The following is a 23,959-nucleotide window of genomic DNA, read 5'->3' as shown; positions in this document are numbered from 1 at the left end:
CGTGTTCGTGTTCGTGTTCGTGTTCGTGTTCGTGTTCGTGTTCGTGTTCGTGTTCGTGTTCGTGTTCGAACTTGAATTTGTGTGTGTTTGTGTTTGAATTTGAATTTGAATTTGTGTTCGTGTTCGTGTTCGTGTTCGTGTTCGTGTTCGTGTTCGTGTTCGTGTTCGTGTTCGTGTTCGTGTTCGTTTTCGTGTTCGTGTTCGTGTTCGTGTTCGTGTTCGAACTTGAATTTGTGTGTGTTTGTGTTTGAATTTGAATTTGAATTTGTGTTCGTGTTCGTGTTCGTGTTCGTGTTCGTGTTCGTGTTCGTGTTCGTGTTCGTGTTAGTGTTCGTGTTCGTGTTCGTGTTCGTGTTCGTGTTCGTGTTCGTGTTCGTGTTCGTGTTCGTGTTCGTGTTCGTGTTCGTGTTCGTGTTCGTGTTCGTGTTCGTGTTCGTGTTCGTGTTCGTGTTCGTGTTCGTGTTCGTGTTCGTGTTCGTGTTCGTGTTCGTGTTCGTGTTCGTGTTCGTGTTCGTGTTCGTGTTCGTGTTCGTGTTCGTGTTCGTGTTCGTGTTCGTGTTCGTGTTCGTGTTCGTGTTCGTGTTCGTGTTCGTGTTCGTGTTCGTGTTCGTGTTCGTGTTCGTGTTCGTGTTCGTGTTCTGAGATAGACCAGAAGTTATTTACAAAGATGTATTAAGTTCTTAGGTGAACTGAAAACTCAATTGTTTTATTTTCCCTTAGAGAACAACGTTTATTCCAAAATATGACTTTTTTTTAATTTGAACAATATAATTATTTTCACAAAGCAAACAACTAATGACCTATTAAACCTCATAATTTGACTTGGCTAGTTTTTAGAACCTCACAAAATATAAACAGTATGTAACTAGCCTCATAAATTAAGTCAACGATTGAACTCGGCTCCAATTTTTACATTTATGTTTTGGTGAGATATCAATTAGTATCAATAGCGGATTCTATTCTCTAGCGTTTCTGCCACTTGTCTGTAAACTGACTTGTTATTAATTTTCATAATTCCGAAAATAATTCAAGTAAAAATATATTATACTAGATTTCCGCCCGCAGCTTCGCCCGCGCAGTTAAAGAAAAACCCGCACAGTTCCCGTTCCCGTGGGATTTCCGGGATTGCGTCATTTTCCCGGGATAAAAAGTAGTCTATGTCCTTTCTCGGGTATCAAAATATCTGAATATGAATTTGAATTTGTGTTCGTGTTCGTGTTCGTGTTCGTGTTCGTGTTCGTGTTCGTGTTCTGAGATAGTCCAGAAATTTATTTACAAAGATGTATTAAGTTCTTAGGTGAACTGAAAACTCAATTGTTTTATTTTCCCTTAGAGAACAACGTTTATTCCAAAATATGACTTTTTTTAATTTGAACAATATAATTATTTTCACAAAGCAAACAACTAATGACCTATTAAACCTCATAATTTGACTTGGCTAGTTTTTAGAACCTCACAAAATATAAACAGTATGTAACTAGCCTCATAAATTAAGTCAACGATTGAACTCGGCTCCAATTTTTACATTTATGTAGTATCAATAGCGGATTCTATTCTCTAGCGTTTCTGCCACTTGTCTACAGGCCCAGAGATTAAAGTTTTGTCACAACGCCCTTGTATGCTATTCTGTAAACTGACTTGTTATTAATTTTCATAATTCCGAAAATAATTCAAGTAAAAATATATTATACTAGATTTCCGCCCGCAGCTTCGCCCGCGCAGTTAAAGAAAAACCCGCACAGTTCCCGTTCCCGTGGGATTTCCGGGATTGCGTCATTTTCCCGGGATAAAAAGTAGTCTATGTCCTTTCTCGGGTATCAAAATATCTCCATACCAAATTTCATGAAAATTGGTTCAGTAGTTAAGGCGTGATTGAGTAACAGACAGACAGACAGACAGAGTTACTTTCGCATTTATAATATTAGTATGGATTACGTTAATAAGTAAATAAATAATTCTAGTAAAATTTACTCGAATTATTTATTTACTTAATTACTTTAATTATTTACAATTAATTATTTATTTAATTATTTATTTTGACATTTAATGTCTGATAAGTTAATTATAATGTTGTTCGAATCACTCGAATTATTCCTATACATAGATGTTTTGATTCGAATAAATCTGAAAATGATCTGACGTTCTGGCAACGGGAAAAGTGTATTGCTTTTTAATAAAATATAATATTGAGATTTATGTGAGAAAAATTGTCTGTCATCTCCTCCAGGGGGGCCCCCAGACGATGGGGGGCCCTGGGCACTGGCCCCCTGTGCCCCTTTGGTAAAGACGGTAATGAGTGCAGTACAAAAGAGTCTTGTTTAATAGAATATAATATTATTATCCTCAAAAATAAAATCAACTTACAACGCGATTGCCCTAATCAGCCGATTGATGATTGTTATTAAATTAATCAAGTGCATCATATTACGTAAAATAAAACTAGCAAATACATAGTAACATCATTTTATTTTTTAAAAACCGACCTATATTGATTATAGTTATATTAACCTATATAAAAGGAGATCAGTTTCTTTTATGTCTTTCGCGGTCTCTGCTTGTTCACAGATTAAATTTTCACCTTCAGCTAACTGAAAAAATCTATTACTTCCGCCAGATGTCACCGAAATCAAATGTCGCGAGAACAAAAGTGGAGTGGAGCCGATTGTAATAATATATTCTCAGTTCCTGAGTGAAGTTCAACATTTGAGTAACTATTAAAGTAAAATAAAAGCTCTATGTAGTTATAGTTCATATATTTGTCCAGAGAATATTTTACTCTAGAATCGAATAAAAATTATTTTCAGTGATTAATTTTATTGGTAAGCTGTGCAATAATAATTCTATTATTTCTTTAAACTCATTAATTCCTTCTGATCTTGTTATGATATTAAACATAAAAATACAGTAGATTTACAAGTATCTACTCCATTCATTTCTCAGTTTATAGGCCATATCAGAAACAGCAGTTTTTTAATCTGTCCACACAGACAGACAGACATTAATCAACGTCGATCAACACCAGCTTCCCGACGAAATATTATGTAATTGCCTATAGTCTTTTTCTTAACATTAAATGTTTTTTTTTTATCCAACAAATAACATGAGAAAGAAAAATATTAACAATAAAAAAAATGTTGTATATATTTTTATACGCTCTATTGTTTTGAAGATAAATGAAAAATATGTGCAGTCACTAGAATTTTTTTTTTGATTGCACGCGCTGTCGAAATATCAATGAAAGCAATCAACTAGGTATTTCAAAATGTTTTTGTTAAAGTGAAATTTTATTTTTAAAAGTTACACATTTTGTACTGGTTTTTTTTACTTTAGTGTCCACATGCGTTAAGCTCTCAAGACATATAGGTACCTAATATCTGTATGCAGACAGTTATGGCACAAAACGAGTACATAGGTAGTTACTTATTTAATCGAAATCATAATTATTATCATATTGCGATTGTCCAAACAATTTACTTTTATATTATTTTCAGCAAGCACCTTTCATCGTTTAACAACTCTATAACATTCCTAAGACACTACCAACATATTCTAAATTTAAATAGATAACGTTGCTTACCGTTTACTATCTCATAAATACAGTATTTACTCCGTATGCAGGAGATATAAAATAAATGAAATGGCGAGCGTGCGCCCTCTGACGGCGGAAGTTGTCACGTCCGCGCCCTTGCCTGGCTGCGTTTTGCCGATTTGATTTCAGCTTATATCATATGGAGCTGTTAATATTGTATGTAATATGTAATTTTGTTTTTGCCATACAAACACAAAATTTATTATTCCTTATTAGGAAAAGGGGTGAAATAAAATTCATGAAATTGATTAGCTCGCTTGGCAACCAATATGATGAAGTCATCTACATCCAATATATGTGCTATCTTTTTGCAGCGCTTTATAATTATTATAAATTTATAATATTAGGCTATTAATGAAAACTCTTTATAACGATATATGGCTAATAACTTAAAAATAACACTTAGGCATTTTCAGTATATTTTTGCGAAGAAAAGCTTGTGTATAATTGTTTTGTAAGAAGTTACAACACTACAAAATGAAAATGCTGAGAACTTATTTAGCATCTCATTACTGACATTAAGCCATCATAACACACATCTATGAAATGAAATGCAATTTAAACTTATAAAGGTACATTCAGACCTTGGAGTGACAGTCCTATTCCAAAACAAACAAACTATGTACATCTACAAAATCTTTACAACAAAACAATTATCGACACGGTATTAACAGCTCCACTAGATACGCTATAAAATATTCGACATACGTGCAAAGTTTCGAGTGCGTGTCAGTCGGATCCGTTAACTCCTTAACACGCTCTTGCACATTGCGGTGGCGTTCTGAAATACCAGCTGAATACTACACACGACGTATTTACACTCACTTATCGCTTTCTTTTGAAATTCAGACTAATTTCGCGTTAGTTAGGATTTTGGTGTGGAAAAGTTTGTGAAACTACAATTTCTGGCGTGCAACTATTTTTAGTGACTCTACAGTTATTTTATATTGTTTATATATAGATCCAGGAGACAAATTAAAGGTTATTAATTAGAATTATTTACAGTTATAAGTAATAAGTAAATAAGGAAGTAATTATTTACTAATCTGTGAATTATTTGATAACTGAATATTGCAGGAATCATAATTCAAATCTCATTAAAAGGAATACCCTCATTAAGCGAATTATACCTACATCCTTATTAAACATAAAACGAGATCCTTAAATAGGATTCAATACACCAAAGAATTTGCTTTCGATCTAAGGTCCAAGTAAATTAAACAAAACGCATTAAAATAAAATGATCTGATTTTATGTCTGAAAGCTCCTAATACAATCAAGAGTTCAAAGCCGGCAATCCTTTTGTAAATCTTATAATATGATTAGGGTTATCAAATAATAATTTAATGATATGAAAAATTGTGAACATAAAATGCGGATGTATGGTTAACAATTGTATTGTAATTATATTTTAACTAAGTATCTTATTATTTCAATAATAACTCAATGAGTAGTAACTTACGATTACAAAGTACGATTTATTTAATTGATATGTCTATTTCGTGTAAATACGCAATAAAATGCTAAAAATTAAGTACTTTCTTTTGATAAATTATATTTGTTGTGTGTTGCTTATAGGAAAACAAGACTTTGCTTATTAGAATAGAAATTTTAAAGTATCTCGAAAGTACTTACAGTCATTATAATATTATTGAAGGATAATATTATTAATTATTAAATGATTTAGTATTTTTATTGTTAGTGGCAACCCTAGCATATTTAATGCGCGGGCGCAGTGAGCCGTACGAGCGTCGGCAAGTCGCGGATCGTTCAGTCGACCGAATAATACCGAATATATTGAGGAGGCTCTACTTTCTTGCTTAATAATTTTAACATAAGTGCCAAGATGTTTAAAAAATGTAACGTAAATAACTTTGTGGTGGATTATTTCAACAATAAATACTTGAATTTCTACCAAATGTTTTCTTCTATAACATATTATAACATACAATCATTTTCTGTTTTGGCGTACATATAGGCACGTATTATATTAAATTACAACAACATTTATTTACACGTATTATTAAAGCATTGACAACTCTTCCATTTCACAAGCGATTGTTCTATCAATAAACTTAATAAGATTAGAATTTAAGAGTCAACAGAATCAGCCAGGAGACAGTTATAAGTATCAGCTTTAATCATCTCATTTCAGAACTAGTTAATTACCAACAAATACCTATACTATTTATAGTACCTATCAATGAAAAACATACGCGGCAACACAGCTATGTTAAATTGGATGAATTATTTAATTCTTAAACTCGTCTCCCGCTCATGGTTGGGAAGATCGAAGTAAATCGCATCGCACACGCTCTACCGACTTTCTAATTATTAATAACGAAATATGCAAAACTTGTTGTCTCTTTATTTTGATTAAATCACGAACCTCGTTTCTGAATTCAGTTTTAAATTTGCCGCTGAATAATTAGAATTTTAGATTGAGACGCCATATTCGTTGCCAAATGTAATTCTTATGGTAATTCTGTTTAATGTATTAATGAAAGATTGTTAATAAGATTTGATATGCGAGTGTACTTCTGTGTTTTAAGAATTTGTAAGTATATCTCCTGTTTTTAGATTTTATGCCGCGGGTAGATACAAACTATGATAAATGAACTATTTTAATGAATAACACCTAACTTTCTATTGGACAATATTTTGATATATTTATTTTTTCAAGTATTGTCGATGTTATTGATTCTTATTGTTCATGAAATATATTGTAATCTAGCTTAAATCTGAAATATAAAATAAATGCGAAATACGATGGGCAGCCAATAGAAATAATAACTACCAACGACGCAATTGGAGTCAAATCAGGCGTCCAAATGAAAACGGAACCTCATTTCTGATATCATACTTAGTTACCACTAAAATTAGTATATTTCGCAAATAAGTGCGAATAATTCTAGGTTTGATTTTTATGTTATAATTTTAGATAGAACACAATGTATGAAGTAGAGAGATTTAATCATTTCTGTAATTTGGTATATGAGTTAATCCTTGGACAAGACAACTGTTCAATAAAACGAACTTTAAAATATAAAAACACGTACCTGAATATTAAATAAAGAAGTGCGAACATTGACAGAATCTCACCAAGAATATATTTTAATAAAAAGCTGAATAAAATGTACCCAAGTTCACAGTCTTTGTGATCGATACAATTTCCTCGGTCGTGGTGTCTTGATATCGCTTAGAAATATAATAATACGAACACAATAGCGTCGAGGGCATCGCATTAACCCACGGGGATGTACCCTTGAGGAATTGACTATTTCTTCAATAATATAAAATGATTCATTCTGATTCTAAGTATTCATTATAAAAAGGAGTAGGCGGGCTACGGGTAGGAAACACCCACCATAAGATATGATGTTAGGTTTTCTGTTTACGAATACAGAGAAAATCCAATGTAAAAAGCTGCTATTAATAGGTAGAGGAAAGTAACCAAATATGGAATACCATTTTGTTTTTGGGATATAAAAATAAAACTTCACATAAATTAAATCAGTTTATTGTTTTTACTGATCAGTCATACATCTATAAGTAGTAATTAATAGCCTTTAACCAAAAATATCAGTAATCAAATTAAAATCTTACACAAAAAACAAAATCACAAAAGAGTAACCAAATATGGAATAGGTACCCATATATGGAATATAAGCAAAAATCAACATAACAATGACAAAAATATAATGAATATCTTTGAGATCAATTAAATGAATATAACATATTGTGATAAATGAAAGGAGTTACGTAATTACTTGCAAAAGTCACAAATCCAGATCCATCTGGAACAGCACATCATAATGTGTTCAGAGCCCATACATCAAGCATTTAATTCAACTTTCTCCACTTTCATCCATGGAAAGAAGTCTTGAATAGAACCTCCTGACTCTGCTGATGCATGTATGTTACTAAAAACAAACATTACATACAGTTTTTAAAGAAATAATAGCAAGTTTATAATATTCCATAATTAGACACCGACGACTGTCCATATTTGGATTTTTATACTAGTTCAAACTCTTCTAAATATTTTTTCATTTCACAATATTTTAAAGACAAAAGGTCACAAAATGGTGAAATAAACATAATACCGATATATACTAAATAGTATAACACGTATCAAAACAAACATAATAGCCGATAATACTCATTTATTACTTACCTTAAAATTTTCTGCACGGCAACAAAACAAAACACCCCTGCTAAATGTAAACCGTTCGCGCAACTAACTCGATGGTGTTAGTGCGATAATTAGTACACCAAATGAAACAGAAGATGGTCGAATGTTGCGATTCATACTTATAGTCTTAGAGAAATGAAGGAATTCCATATTAGGATACTATTCCATATTTGGTGACTTTCCTCTACTCTATATTTTATAAATTAAATAAAATATTGTAGGTTCATATTTAACTTTTTAATGCTTATACAAATGGCACTACTAATAGGTCTGAAGCAAAGGTCAAATTTCATGATTACAAATTACATAACAAAATCATTTCATAACAATTATATCTATCATTAGATACCATTACATTTTGCAGGTAAAGAGTACAAAATAGGTAGGTTGATCAAATTTTATTAGCCAGAAAGATTTTGAATATTTTATTTCTAATTTAGAAATATTAAGAAATTTATATCTATACTAAGGTATTCTATAAACTACTTAGGTCCTAGGTACTTCAGATAAAATGAAGCCTGTCTAACCTCAAAACAAATCATTTTCAACCAGCTAATACTTAAAATTTTCATCAATTACAAAAAATACCCAAGAATAGAAATAATAATATGGTATTAGAGGAGATATGAAATTGTCGATTTAGAGCGCTCAGCGAGCGTGAAGTCGGAGGTTCAACCCCGATTGTCGATAGCGTAAAGATTTTAGATCACTACGGTTTTGTATTCAGCGGAGTTGCTGGAGCTCGCGGTACCAAGATAAAGGATATTCTAGATGTGTCTAGGTTTCTTATTTATAGATAAGGTATTTTTAGAGATTCCTGGCTTTTCACTAGCAATAAGATAATTTGCGGCCCCAAGTGTTAGAGCATATTATGTGCTGTTTTGTTTTAATGGTCTGCAATAATTGGTAGATAGGTATCACATGTGAAATATGGTTCTAATATGAGGTTTTCATTACCCAATTTCTGATGTAATATGATTTCCCTTAAATAAATACTTACCATTATGAAATTAATTTCTAGACGCTTTACGTGGACTATAAATATAAACTAAGAAAGAGGAAACAAAGTAATTATATAATAATTATTATATTCGCAAATTGCACGTCGGATTCTAAGCTTGCCTAGACCGCAACTTGGCATAACAACAGGGACGCTTCCAGGACATGGTCTCCTCAATAAACATCTCTTCAACTTACTGATCACCGACAGTCTAAAGTGTCTGAAGAAACGGCAGCCAACGTCATCATGAAATGAGGTTGCGAAGTACAGGACAAGACACCTAGAGTCTCCTGAGTATATAAATTGTCATATAAATACGGTATACCATAAAAATATCTATCCTTATAAACTATTTGTCCTCCTCTAAACGAAGACGTTTCCATTATTTCTAACTCTATTTCCCGATGAAAGAACTGTGTACGTGCGGTTGTCACGCGGCTTCGCTCACGTTGCCTCTATATACCGTAATCACATATAAGCCTCTACATATTGTGCCATTGTTGGCACACAATGGAGATAGATTATATTTTTATTAAGATCCAACCGTGAAGCCATTTTTATATTGAATAGAATTTTTATACCTATTGACGTTTACGGTTTAAGCTTTTATTTGGGGAGAGAAAGGATTTTCTTTTTAAAATAGGATATTCTTAGGTATAGGTATATCTAGGAAATAATAATAAGTATACAGAAAAAAATATTATAAGAAATAAGAATATTAGTCACTACATTAAATAGCTACATTTTATATAACGAGATTGTCTAGAGTATCTAGAGTAGGTAACTTTTCGAAATTTTAGAAAATTGTTTTCGGTTGCTTGAATAAAATAATTTTTTCATCGAAGTAACTTTTGTCTAGAATATACGATATTATGAAATTGTTCTCAGTTGCTTGAAAAAATAATTTTTACATCTAAGTAACTTTTATTTTCATGTAGTTAGTTACAAGTTTACAGCATTCATATATCTGTATTATTCTTGTTGTAACTTGTATTTGGTTAAATAAATACATTACCTTGCTACACTAAAACGTGTCAAAGCAAATAAAACTGCAGACTTAAAATCTACCCAAAATGTGACTTCAATGGCAACCAACGTCTGGTGCGAATCATATATAAACTGTAAAGCAATGCACACGTTGGATGTAGGCTGTAATTACTTGCTAATTACGCACTCGACGGTAATGAACACTCGCTAAGTACTACAGCCGATGTTTATGAGATTTGTCGACGTGTTTACGTTATTAAATTCTAGATTTCATAATGGGCTTTATGACAAATTGTTATTGTTTGTTTGATGAGAATAATTGGTTCGAATCCGGCTTGAAGGATCATTACAGGTAATTAGAACTTTTAGATGTAAAGAAGTAGTAGTACCTCTATAATAACTACAGTATAAGTAGGTATACGCACACTTGATTTCAACCAAGTCTTTTAAGTAGGTAGTTAAGTTGCCTTACCAATATGAAACATGTGAAAATGTGTTTCTTTACCTGTGCTTCATCCTCCAAAATATTATAGTAAATTTTTAAATTTTACCGTATGGTTTGATAACTATTTCTCCATATTGAAACCTTACCTTACCTACATCTAAAACGTCCAAGAAAATCTTCGTTCAAATTTCCATTCCGATTATTCGAATACTTAAAATCGAGTCGAATATCTATAATCGATTTTCGCCCGAGCGGCCCTCATTCCCAATATGGCCGTCACATGGCGCGGCAAATTGTTCATCAGGGAACAGCTGATCGAGCTCGCTAGAACGTGTGATCAATGCTGCCTTGAGGTAATTTTAGTTTAGTAATACGTATAAATTTATGTAATATGCTGATAGGGTTTTGATGCATATTGCGCTTTTAGCGTTTGGCTGGGAAAACTTTTGACGGTAATATATTTTCTGCAGTGAAACTTCTTTATTGAGAGAGTTGAGAGTAAAATTTCAAGGTCACGTCATACCCTTACGTCGTGAAGTAAAGCGACGATTTTGGTATCTTTGAGTCTTGCCAAAGAAGTTTCACTTCTTACACGTGTGCTTTGCACGCACGACCTTTTTTTGTCTTAGGCCATCTGAATTTAGAGTCCGGAAAGATATGATAGTTCTATTTAGTTACTAAGTTATTACAAATTAAAAGTTACTGTCTTGGTACCTACACCCTGAAAATCATAATCTGAAGAAGTTGTTGACTTCGGAGCGAACTTTATCGAGTTAAAGAAAGCCATCTTTTAATGAGAGGAATTAAGTATGGGTTATAGTGGTTATGGTATTTCTAATCAAGAATGTTTTGAAAATGATAAGTAAGTACTTTGAGTGAGTTGAGTTGAGTTTTCTTCTTATATCGGTGCATTAACATCAAACGAACATAGAGCTAGAGATAGAACAAGAGCATTCTTTCGTTATCTTTCAGTGTAAACGAAAACTCGAATTCAGTGTTGTTCAGTATTAGAACATTGCATAGAATCTTTTCAAATGCACTAATAACAACGAAATAATGCTCTACGCCTGTTTACACTAAAAAGAATTTGACATAGTGGGGTTAGAATGAGCATTCGCTCGTTTGATGACATTACCTATGCACACATTTAATAATATTTCCACAGAATACGTATTTCTTGCACTGTAAACAATAAAAGCTTTTTCATTATCTGTTTTCTCCTAACCAACAAAAGAGAGAATTGAATCAGATCGCCTCACAACACTGTATTTAAAACTAAATCCGCCCGTTGTAACTCCTTTAAAAGGTCGAATAAAACCTTAATTAATTAGCGGTTTCACCATGACACAGCGTATCGATAGCACGCCTCATTTGCTGTACAACCTAAGGCTAATATACCGAAAACTGGGTTTTTATAGAGTGAATGTATTACAGGGTTTTTATTAATGGGTTTTTAAAGTCGGCGTCGTAGTGTAAGTTTTTGATGGTTGATGTTAGCTTACATTTCAGATGTTTCAGTATTTAGGTAATGGATAGGCACATCATTTTGTGCATTAGTGGTACATAAAGGATACGTTTTGAAAGTGCTTATCAAAAAATGTTTTCTCCGATTGCACATTTGAGTTTTTAGAAAAACAATGTGTAACTTTTAACAATTGTAGAATATGTATCATTAGCGTTATACTTATATTTAGACCTGTGCTTAGACGTAATAAACATTAGTGTTCTGTTCGTTAAATTTAAGAGTAACATCCGAAAGTATACAAGAAATATAACATCCTGCATCCATGTTTTTATACTGGACCAAATCAATCAGCTCTACAAAAATCGTTAAATAAAACTGTACTCCTGAACCTAAAAACTCGCTAAGCGTTCCATCCTCCTAATATATGTACTAAATAGAATATTCTTTGCTCTTGAGTATATGCACAGATTATACACCTAACTAAAGGTATTTCCTACTAATAAATAAAACTTAAAACCTCGCTCCTAGCTTAATTTTACACGACTAATCGCCCGTAATAGGTTGGAATTAATAAATGACGCTTAAAATTCAACCTTTTTTCGGCTAAGCTAATGGTGCAAAAGTAAATAGCCGTTTTTTATAGCCAGCTCTGTACGGAATTTATTATTGGATGAAATTCGCTTTGAATAAATCAGAGAAACAAAGCCACGGGCTCTTAAGGTGCTGGTTTTGTTTAGATTTCACAATGGGATTTTATATTTTCAGTAGTGTCTACGTATATATGAAATATATATATACATGCCTACGTATCATAACTCTGAAGTAAAATTAAGAGGAATTTACATTTTTTGCGTTCGTCCTAGCTGCCAAACAGATGATCGAATTTATTGTGGTTTCTTTATCGAGTCTTGCTTACCCAGATGGTTCTTCACCGTCTAGCGCCGCAGCCGTCGCTATTGATGATGAATTTGGTTCATCATACTCATTGATACATGAAAATCTATAGACATACCATATTTACTTGTAGCATATTACTAAGTATTTAGCTACAGTAGCATTTTAGATAATATACCAGTAGACTATCAATATTAATATTTTTAGTATTTTTTAGATTTATAGCAATCAATAAATACAGTAGGTAGGTACAGTTCGTTAAGGCTGGTTGCAGAATACAGAGCTTGACCGACCGTCAGTGCGTACGTCAGTCGCGCTTGTCATATGTATGGAAATTCATAAAACCTTTCATAGCTAGACCGACCATACGCACGCGTATTGTCATGCCCATTAGTGTCATAGTCATACAATTGTTGATGCGTATCGTCAGGACCGACGGTGCGCACTTACGGTCGGTCAAGTTCTGCAACCAGCCTAAACATTCCTCATTATTGTAAAATATATTTTCGTCATCCAGTCCATGAAGATTTCTTATGAAAGAATATTACTTATTAGTGTCGGTTTGGAAGCTAAATTCTTAATTATAAATTGAATTCTTTATCTATTGAAAGTAATAACTTAAAGATCGCATCATCGAAATACCGTCACGTCATGGAGTAAGGACTAAGGCGACGATTTTGGTATCTTTAAATCTTGCCAAAGAAGTTTCACTTCTGACATGCGTGCTCGGCACACACACTTTTATTCATTTGAATCAATGAAGAAAATACTACGAGGGATGCATTTGCGGATAAATTTACAAACAAGTACTTGTTCGCCACATTACAATAACCCTAAAGTTTACAATTGCGTAACAACAGATGTCGCTAGCAATACCGTTTTAGTTGGTTTCAAGGTATCGTCAACAAAATTTACACACATTGAGATTTATATAACCAGTGTAGTAAATAAATTATTCATTATTATTGATTACCTATTAGTAGTATCAAAATTTGTTTTCATTCTATAATGCACTAGCTTACCATCCGCGGCTTCGCCCGCTTTGTCTAAAACCTAATAACTTATATATACTTACTAAAACCTTCCTCTTGAATGACTCTATCTATTAAAAAAAACCGCATCAAAATCCGTTGCGTAGTTTTAAAAATTTAAGCATACAAAGGGACATAAGGACATAGGGACAGAGAAAGCGAATTTGTTTTATACTATGTAGTGACGGTTCAGTAGTTTTGGGTTGTAGTTTTACGTTAACAACAAACCAGCTTCCTGCCTGCGGTTTCACATACCCCCAACGTTATAGCCATTCTTTAATCTGTCATTCTGTCCAATCACTAAATAATTATTGCTATAAGTAGTAGTGCTTAGTAATCTATAGAAAGAATATGGATACCTAATTTATTTTATTGTAAGAAGTCTCAATAAAACAGGTGCCTTGTATTATTTCCACGCCGTAGTGTTTACCTATATCAAAACGCCTTGACTGATTTTTATGAAATTTTTGACACCTTTGTTGTAGGTATTGGGAGGTTATCGAAATACGTCGTAATTTTATACAACACTAGATGTGCCGCGCAGTTTCACCCGCGTGGCTCCGCTCCTGTTGGTTTTAGCGTGATGATATAATATAGCCTTCCTCGATAAATGGGCTATCTAACACCGAAATTATTTTTCAAATCGGACCAGTCGTTCCCGAGATAAGCGCGTTCAAACAAACAAACAAACTCTTCAGCTTTATAATATTAGTATAGATAAGTTGGTTATTGTAGTTTTAAGGGTGTCCTGGTAAAACTATGCTTCAGTCTCGGGTTAGCTTGCAATAAATAAAAAGCTACAATGAATATTCATTTTATTTACCTTTTATTGAATTCAAATTTATGATTATACGTATTTACATTGATCTGATAGCTACGATAAGTGTAGAACTCTATAATAAATAAAAATAGGAGATACATAATTATTGTATTCAATAGCATTCTATTTAGGTACTTGTAAGCGAGTTTTCGAAGATTTAAAGCAATTTATAAAGCGAGAAATATATTAAATAAAGTATAAATAACAAGATAATATAGAGAGAATTAAATACAAATTATTATACAATATAAACATATAAAATTCGCTTATGTATACTTCGTTCTGTCGGCAGTGACATTTCTTATAAAGAAAATTACAACAACAAATCCGAATCTACGTCATAATATACAGTATAATCTATATATCTTTGGTATACATCAGATTTAAAAATATATTACTTAAAACTGTATCACTACATTATATAATGAGCTATTCAATTATTGATGCGTTTTGTGATAACTCGGAAGTCGTGCGATTTCGTTCTTAACTATTTATTTTTAAATTTGAAATAATAAAAAAACAGTGTCAAAATTCACTCGAAATAAATTAATATACTTGAAGATATATCATGAGCCATTTTTTTATAAAACTTTTTAGAATAACACGAATCGTTTCTTATAGCGACTCAATTGAGTCGGTCTATAAAATAATTGGTGTTTATCTGTGAGCAATTTATTATCTATATTGACATTTGGGGTTTCCGTATTAGCGTCATATATAACCTGTATTATTGCATTTTGGCACACTCTTACGGCTTACTAATAAAAAGTTAAACAATGGATCTACCATTTTCTACCATAGCTGTGTCCTGCTCTTGCGCACATGAAACGTCAATCATAAAAACAAGACAGGTTATTGCAATAACTAATCCATTGCAAAGCGAATGGGTAACATTTTATTAGTAAGACCGTTTATTTATAACTATATCATATAAATACTATAATCTACATAAGTATTCAACATTTATAGATACATTTTATAAATTTTATCATAGTGACAATCAACATTATATAGTTATGAAAGCTGTGCTACACATAATTTAAGCATATAAAGCAGGTTAAACAGTATTAATAAAAGAACACAATGTTTTAAATATCTTTACTTTTATATCACATTACATGAAATCTCAAACTAAATCATACTAAAGCCAATGACGTAATATACATCAAACCACTTAATTATGCTCCAGTCAAAATTAATAAAAAAACATTTAGCTAATTTTGAACAGAGCACCTAATTAAAATGTACATAACAATATTAACAGAAAACGTGAAGGACAATTTTATTGAGCAATACATTTATTGAAATTTAATTGAAAAAAACAAGTATTTTTTGTCATTTTTTTGACAATTATTGTACAGCTTTAGCAATATAACATTCGTCTAAACAATATATCGTACTACTCTGAGCGAAAGATAGTTTACAACTAAAATGTAAAGCCAACAACTATTGAACATTTCAACATATAACATCGTCTTGATATGTGTTATGTACTATAAGTTACACGACAAATCTGTCATAAGATTTATAACAACCGACAATTAAATCTATTCGCTTATATATTTAAATACATTTCTCATACGACACTGAAAACTGGTAACCGATCAATATCATGCGATAATATCTTCGTTCGAGATTACATTAGGCCTAATATTTTATTATAAATTACGGAGCCAAATTACAACTACTAATTTCAATACTTCATACATTAAAATTATAGGTTATAGCTGCATCGTAATATTAACGTCTAAACGAAACAAAAATATACACTCACTAAAATTATTATAAATATAACAGCCGTATAATTTTACTATTCAATAGTAAAATTTTTAACTAAATGTTGTATGATTTGCGTCGAAATTTATATAAATGTATATTTTATAGTTTATTCCAAATGTCGCGTATAATATTCATAATAGTTCAAATCGTTTGTAATCGAATATACATATCAAATAATACTACGACGCCATTTTTGAATATCAAATCTATTCGAGAATATTTCGATTTTCTATATTTTAAATAGAATCAAATCCAATCGCATTACGAAAAGAAATACTTTATCGATACAAAAAAGTCCATTAAAAATTACAAAATAGCCTCACAATGCCATAAAAACGTTTAACAAACGGAAGACAAAACAACATCAATAGGCCTCCGTTCCATGAAATTCGCTGACACGGTTAAAATTAAAACTAACGTTCACAAATAAATATGTCTATCAAAATGTTCTAATCACATCACTCAATTACCTGATGCCTCACAATTCTTCTGTGGACGCGATGGGGGCTTTTAATAATGGTGTTTTAGGGCTCCTAGTGACTTCTAGATTCTTCGAGGCTTGGAAATCTTCGTTGGACAATGAAGCCGGGAGGGGAGCGATTTTTAGTTGATGTCCGTTAAGTTTTATCTCTGTTATCGAGTGGGATCGTCCGTGGTTGAGTTTGTCCTTATTGCTGGTGGTATTGGGATCGTGGGTGGGGGTTTTGGTGATGGATTGCGTCACTTTACTTCTATTTGCTTGTTCCCGCAGCGCCATTTGGTAAGCCACTTCGAACGCCTCGCCCAGTGTGAGGATCACTTCAGTTGCTTGGTCCTGGAAAAGTTTGGGATTATCAAAATTTGTTCCAGATAAAGAAATAGAATAGAAATAGAAAGGCGCAGAAATTTCGAGAAAAGTAATGACGAACAATTAAGTAATATCAAAAACTTAATAAAATTGAAAGCAATCTCACAATACATTAGCATTAAGATTTTTTTGACTGAATAAATATATTATCTCATAAAATAGGTTACATTTCTAACAAAAAAACTACTTATCCATATCTTAAATTTTTGTAATCCGAAATCAAACCAGTAAATAAGTATATTAATAATATTGTTCTTTACATATAAAAAAACTCAAAACAAACTTACCATAGTAGCAACTCTAAACACATGACAGTAGTGGCTCCTGGTCGTGTGGTCCTTCGTGATATAAGCGAAGTGCGTGAGATCGTCCGCGTCTTGGCACGCGCAGTGGATGTTGCGTATCTCGTGCTCGCAGACCAATTCCTAAAGATAATGTGTGGTTTTATTACAGGATAGATATCAGAGGTTTTTGGAGGCGCTAAATCTTTAAAAAATGATGTGAATGTGCCTGCGAGAGTCAGCGGGGTTTAAATGCGGTGTATTTCTGACGAGGTTTGGAAAATAAAACATTGAATCCACAAAAACGAACAAACAGAAGATACGTAAATTCAAAAGATTTAAAGATACTAGAGGTCTCTTAATGAAACGAATTTATTTAAAATGTAATCTGAACAAAGAATGTTTTCTAAGTTGTATAGGTATAATATAAAATTACGTTTGACACCGTTAATATAATGCAAACCTTTTAATATAATTAAATTCAAACGTACAAAACTCAACATCAAAAGTTTCCCAAAAAAATATTTTTAACAAACAGCTCGCAAAACAAAGCTGTTTCCTCTAACAATATTTTGTTACACAAAAAAAATTACAGAAACATTAATTAACCCGCGTAACTGAGCGTAAAGAGTTCTAACATCGAAATTTATAAAAAAGCAATCCTTTCTGAGAAGAAACAAAGGCAAGATTAGGTGTTCGATGAAGCGTGAAGTGATCCATAATTAAAAATCAAGCGGGTAAAGTCGGGGCTTTTGTTTAGTTGACCCTCTCTTATATAGGGATGTTTACCCTCCGCTCGGTTCGCTGGTTTACAAAGATCTTGTACAGAAGAAATTTTCGGAGTAAATAATGAACGACTTGCGATCTGACCCCCGGTTAGACGGCGAAATGACCAAACTGTTAGTTTCGATAGCTTTGGCATTCGTGTTTGAATGTCTTTCTTTATACTGAGAAACTGTTTCGATTGATTATATACAGGCCATCGGCAAATTGTCTTATAAATTATTGTTGGCGAAATGCCGAAAAAACTAATTTTGGTACTTTATTCAAATCGATTTCATTTCCATATAAAATATTATCGATTATCGGAAACAATTGATACGATTTCAGTAAAGACATCTCTACTCGTGTCAAAATCGATGTGTCACAGAAATCATCTTAGGTGGAAAGGACTATACGACTTACATATAAGACTTACGTATTGCTTACTTATTTTTATATGTTTTTGATTCTACAGTACTATAAATGTTATCTATATTATATTTTAACTATTAAAGCAATTACTCACGGACCTAATGAGTAGGTAACTTGTTGTTATGAATCTTTTCTGTGCTTATGCATCGAAAAGTAAAGTCAATTAATTATTAATATACCAATAGGTAATGTGTATGCATGTATTGTGTATCTGGATAAAAAGGGAATATAAAATAAAAACTCACCCTAGTAATAGTGTTTAGGAACTTGACACCTCGATAGCTGATCGACAGAATAATGTCAGGAGAATCCCGCGGCTCCTTAGTTGATTTCTTCAGTTTTTGAATCGATTTCTTTGTAGACTCCGTACCTCGGAGTTCCTTTACCACCGTCGATCCCAAATACTGTGTGAAATTAATACTTATGTAGATCAATTTAAAATTCAAATTTATTTATTTTTTTCACAACTTTTTTACATAATTTCACGGATACTGTATTAAATAAAAAAATATAGTTTGTTTTTGTGTGATTAAAAATTCATAAAATTTTGTATCAATTGTGTTAACGTCCCTGTTTCAATTTGTTTAGGTATTTTTCCTTCAATTTTAGCTAACATTATCATGCAACTATTATTATGTGGGTTGATGACAATTTTTACGAATTTCTCCAGTTTTCTCAACGCAACTTTTTTATAATAATGTAGAAACAAATCAACCTAAGTATGATTTATTTTATTTTTTAAGTCTGATGGAATTTAAGAGTGCTTTTTCATATTAAAATGCCGAATTATAGAATGCATGTTTCATCGCTATACGTGCAGTGGAAGGCAGGTCTTTGGAAAGGGAATTTCGACCACCGCACGATCCTTGTCATCATGATTTGTCATGGTTCGAAGATATAAGGTATATAAATAATGTTTAGGATATTGAATGACTTGCATATCGTTTCGGTATATTATCCTGGATGTTATAAATATAACTTTGTGTGTTTATTAATGAATTACCTCAATAAAGGATAATCATATTTTGATGTATTCTTCCTTGTAATAGTTATGAATGAGTTATTACCTACATCTTAATATAATGTACTTGATTCAATTAGAAATTTTTCTTACATTGCACCGAAATCAACTCAATTTTATTCTAATTTTTTAGTATAGACATAATATTTAATTCTAGCAAGGTTATCTAGTACAAATATTAATTATCTTTATCAGTGAATGAAAGATATTAGATAAGATATCAATTAAATAACAAAAATAACATCATTGAAATTATCTTTTAATTATGTTCTTATAAAGAAGTATTATTCGACCAAATAAAATGTAGACTTTCTCTATTTAAAAGATTCGTAAATTCTATAGATCATACTGGTTTTACAAACCATCAAGTTACAAAAAATACCATGTGTTAATTTGATATAACTCCCAATGTTTGTTCTAATAATTTTGCATACAAAAACGACTCCAAAAGAACCAAACAAAATTGAATTTTAAATTATAGATACTTACATTAGCCACATAAGTGACAGCCCCTGTAACTAGCACGAAGGGCTGATGCTTCCACTGCGTCTTCAGTGCCCCGGGAACACCCACCAGCAGCTCCGACGGCGCCCTGATCTCCAGATCCGAGGGTCTAGGCGGCTGAGGAGCTGGCCTGTTCTTCTTACTCCGCTTCAGGGTCTCACCACCAGGTGGCGCTAGAGAGGGCACCACGGGAGGCGGTACTGGCTTTAGATTCTCTGACGGTAACTTCTCTTTGATTTCCTCTTTTAGCTGGTTTATGTTGTTCTTCTATAAAGAAAGTACGTGTTAATTATGTTATTTGTGAATTTTAATCCAACATTCGATGTAAAATCGTCATATTTTAAAGGTACTCCTACATTCGGTGTGCTTTCACAAGAACAATGTTGTAATATTAAAATTATTATGTACAACGTACAAGAAGATGTAAATCGATCAACATATAACTTTAGTCGTATTTTATTCACAATTATTTCGTTGTATTCAGTGATTACTAAAGAAAAGGCAAAGTATCCTTACTCAAAATTAAAACTAGTGTAAAAGCAATAGGTAGGTACACCTACATATCCCAAAAGCCGTAATTATTAAAACCCGACCAGTCAAAAGACGCACTAAAAACAAAGCTCACGCCAATCCATTGTCGCTCCCAATTATAATAACTACGAAAACATAGAACAAACGCTAATTAAATTGAAAGAGGATCGAACAAAGGCGGGAACAAATGCGAAAACAGCACTCAAAACAGTTCACACTTCAGAGGTGCAAAACAAAAGTAATGATGCAACGCAAAAATGGAATAGTACACCGAAGAGACTAGCGTGAAATTTTAATTAAGCCTCTAAGGTGACTTATACAAAAGAGTTATAATTGATGTGAGGCGTCTAATTTGACGAGTGTCATTTGTAGGCAATAAAAAATGCTAGGGTAAGTGAATTGAAATCTGCTGAATGGATATTCCGTAGTGATGGCTCCGAATGAGGGAGATAGCAACCCTATTTAGAGGGAACCATCGGTTCGCGAATGATACACGAATATCTGTTGCTAGCGAGTTCGCTATAGATGAACGAACTTCCATTCAGAGAGTAGACGTCGAATCGAATGCTGCTTTCATTTGCCAAAATTTCAGATGAATCAAAAGATATATTCACCTCTCTATTTTTCATTTCTTCAAACTATCTTTTCCCCTAGCGCCCAATTTTATCTTCAAATTGTAGCGAATATAAAATATGATTAAATTGGAAATATAGTTTTACGAAATGATTATTATAATATAAAACCATCTGCGAAAAGTTTTACGATCGGACGTTTTACGTCCTATTATCAATAAGTCTTAATCATCATCCTGCCTACCCCAAAAATAGCACTATCCACGAAAAAACCATCCAGACGTACAAATTAAAATATCCCCCAGTAACCAATAGTTGTGGCACACCAGTTAGAGGCTCCAAGCGAGTGCCTCACTCATGAATAGTGAGGCTGAATACATACGAATTGAACACTAATTAGCCATACGGACCCGCCGATGTGTGAAATTAAAAAAAGACCTCCATACACGCGTTCTGTTGCTGTATAAATGTATTGGTTTTATGCGGATTTTTTCAAGATCTTGTACCTACGTGCAGGTTGAATGGTGTGCAATTTTTTTCTTAATGTATTATGGTTTACATAATTATGTCGCGTTTTGTGCTGGTGGTGAATTTGATTTATGTATTTAAAATGTTAGAAGTAATCTTTTCTCTAATTCCATAAGAAGAAGTACGTAATAATTTTCTGTCTCTGAATTATTGCAATAGCAATGCTGCGAACTTTTTTTTTATTGTCACTTTGTTTAAATGATGGTTAAAAAATATAGATTAATCTACATCTATTTCTGACACTATAATATAACCATTGAACAAATATGTATATCGGGATCGTTAAACCAATACTAATGTGTACTAGATTACCTCAATGCCTATCGTTATATATTCTATCTATCCCAAATAAAAAATCCTTTATTATCTAACAGACTTTTTAAGTTACCCCATAACCGCGCAAACTTAGCGCATTAAGAAGTCGTTAACACACTTGAACCCTTCCCGTCAACTTTCGTCACTTAAGACGATCACACCTGTAGGGGGTTGCTAAGTTACCCCCCACATGTAATTACAACGAGATGAGCAATTTATTGAAGATTAGCCCTTTTAATCCGCCTTTTGGCGATTGGCTTTTAATAAAATTTCACGTGATCAAAGTTCACTTGATCGGATAGTTAGCGCGCCAATTATTTTAATAAGCTTGGTAGTGATTTTTAGATCGTGCCACGTGTAGTTTTGATATATGTTACAAAAATAAGTTATTTGTGCTATCGATGATATCTGCAGTATATAATAAAGGGAACATATTTTATACACAACTATGTGATGATTTTCAGATGGCATCGCGTGTATTTCTTAAATACATAGGACATAGGTACACGATAAATAGGTAATTGTGCCATCAAAGATAATCTACAACAACGAGTAAGTATACCCCTTAACGATTTGAATTATTTTTTAATTGAGATTTTCAATTTTTGAAACTTATAACATCAAAATATGTTTTCGATCATTTTAACGTTACCTTCTTAATGGAGCAAAATGGCAACAAAAAATAATATTTTATACATAACTAAGATGTCTAAATAAAGGAGTTTCACTTATATTATCTTCCAAGAAAACTCAAATATCGCGAATACCGCAATTTCATCGTTAGTACCATCGGATATCCTTCTAAACGCTCAACAAATAGCACAGATGGTTAAATTATCATTAGATTCCATTGGAATGCATGTAACAGACAAACAAGGTTGCTTTTAGTAGACCGGTCCGCGTTTTAATTCCAATAAATTCAAGTGATTTGTTCGTATAAAAACTGGACGCATCGTAGAAAATATTAATACGCACTACGAAGTAGTTTATTTTTGCAATTGATTTAAACCGTAATAATAACTATATTTAAATTATGGATGTGAATGTACCTATGGATAAGTTTATTCTTGTTAATAAATTATAAGTCAATTATCGCAAATATTAGGCATCATACTTATACAGATTTTTTAAAATAAAATTCTATGAAAGTTTCGAAGATATAGCTAAATTAAATTGGTATGAAGGTGGCCAAAATATAATCCAAATAAGGTAACAGATCATAAATAAATATTTGGGTGAAATAATGTAAAATAACAAATTTCAGTTCATATTATTTTCAGTCTATTCATACCTTGGCACTTATTTTGTAATCTAAGCCTTGGCATTATTACTTCAATTTAAAACATCAATCACACATATTAATAATTTATTGATTTACCTAAGGAACACTCGTTTCTTTTAATATAACTCTTTCAAAGAGCATCGTGACTGGTTTTTTAATTAAACCATTTATATGCAATACTAAAAGTTAATAGGAATGAATATCATATCAATAAAATTCAATTAAAACGTCTGGAAGGATGTGAGATCCATTGTTTGATAAAATATTCCATTCTTCATGTTATTAGACACAATTGTATGAACGTTAATGCTATTGTAATCGATTGCAATCATACGAATTGTTTAAATACAAATATTCCTTTATTTACGTAAATTATGTGACTATATTAGGATACCTACTGGTCTTTCTTTTTTTATTGAATATAGTAGGGTGTTTTTTTTTCAGATAGAGAGAAATACTTAAAAAGTTTAGTACAATACCTAAAAAAAGGTATTCAAATATGTTTCACAGAATTAATGCTATTATTTTTAAACGCTTTTATAGTACTTTATAGGAAAGTTTTGGTGATTTAAACTAGGTAATAAATATATATAACCATTAAGTACGTTGAAAAAGAAAAACAAAATATTGGTAGAAGGAACTCTATTAAAATAGTCCCAAGTAGTGTTCTTCCCAATAG

At 32.2% G+C, this 23,959-nt stretch overlaps 1 protein-coding gene and 1 long non-coding RNA gene across 2 annotated transcripts in view; both read right to left on the bottom strand.

The window, feature by feature from the left end:
• Window positions 1-7,093: 7,093 nt before the first annotated feature.
• Window positions 7,094-7,967, bottom strand: LOC123701312. The gene is made up of 2 exons (XR_006752718.1): window positions 7,767-7,967; window positions 7,094-7,512 (listed from the first exon to the last, which is right to left on the bottom strand). It is a non-coding gene; the product is annotated as an uncharacterized LOC123701312 (long non-coding RNA).
• Window positions 7,968-14,409: 6,442 nt separating this feature from the next.
• The window catches only part of LOC123701284, a 112,787-nt gene continuing 103,237 nt past the window's right edge, over window positions 14,410-23,959 (bottom strand). The window contains exons 16-19 of the mRNA XM_045648707.1: window positions 20,038-20,319; window positions 18,773-18,931; window positions 17,340-17,477; window positions 14,410-17,019 (exon numbers count right to left, since the gene is read on the bottom strand). Of these exons, the coding sequence (XP_045504663.1) occupies window positions 16,684-17,019; window positions 17,340-17,477; window positions 18,773-18,931; window positions 20,038-20,319 (915 nt within the window). The 3' untranslated portion in view covers window positions 14,410-16,683. The remainder of the gene's footprint in view (window positions 17,020-17,339; window positions 17,478-18,772; window positions 18,932-20,037; window positions 20,320-23,959) is intronic.

This window comes from Colias croceus, chromosome 21 (assembly GCF_905220415.1).
Source record: "Colias croceus chromosome 21, ilColCroc2.1".
NCBI lineage: Eukaryota > Metazoa > Arthropoda > Insecta > Lepidoptera > Pieridae > Colias > Colias croceus.
The sequence above is the reverse complement of the archived record's forward strand: the minus strand, read 5'-3'. Positions and strand labels throughout refer to the sequence as shown.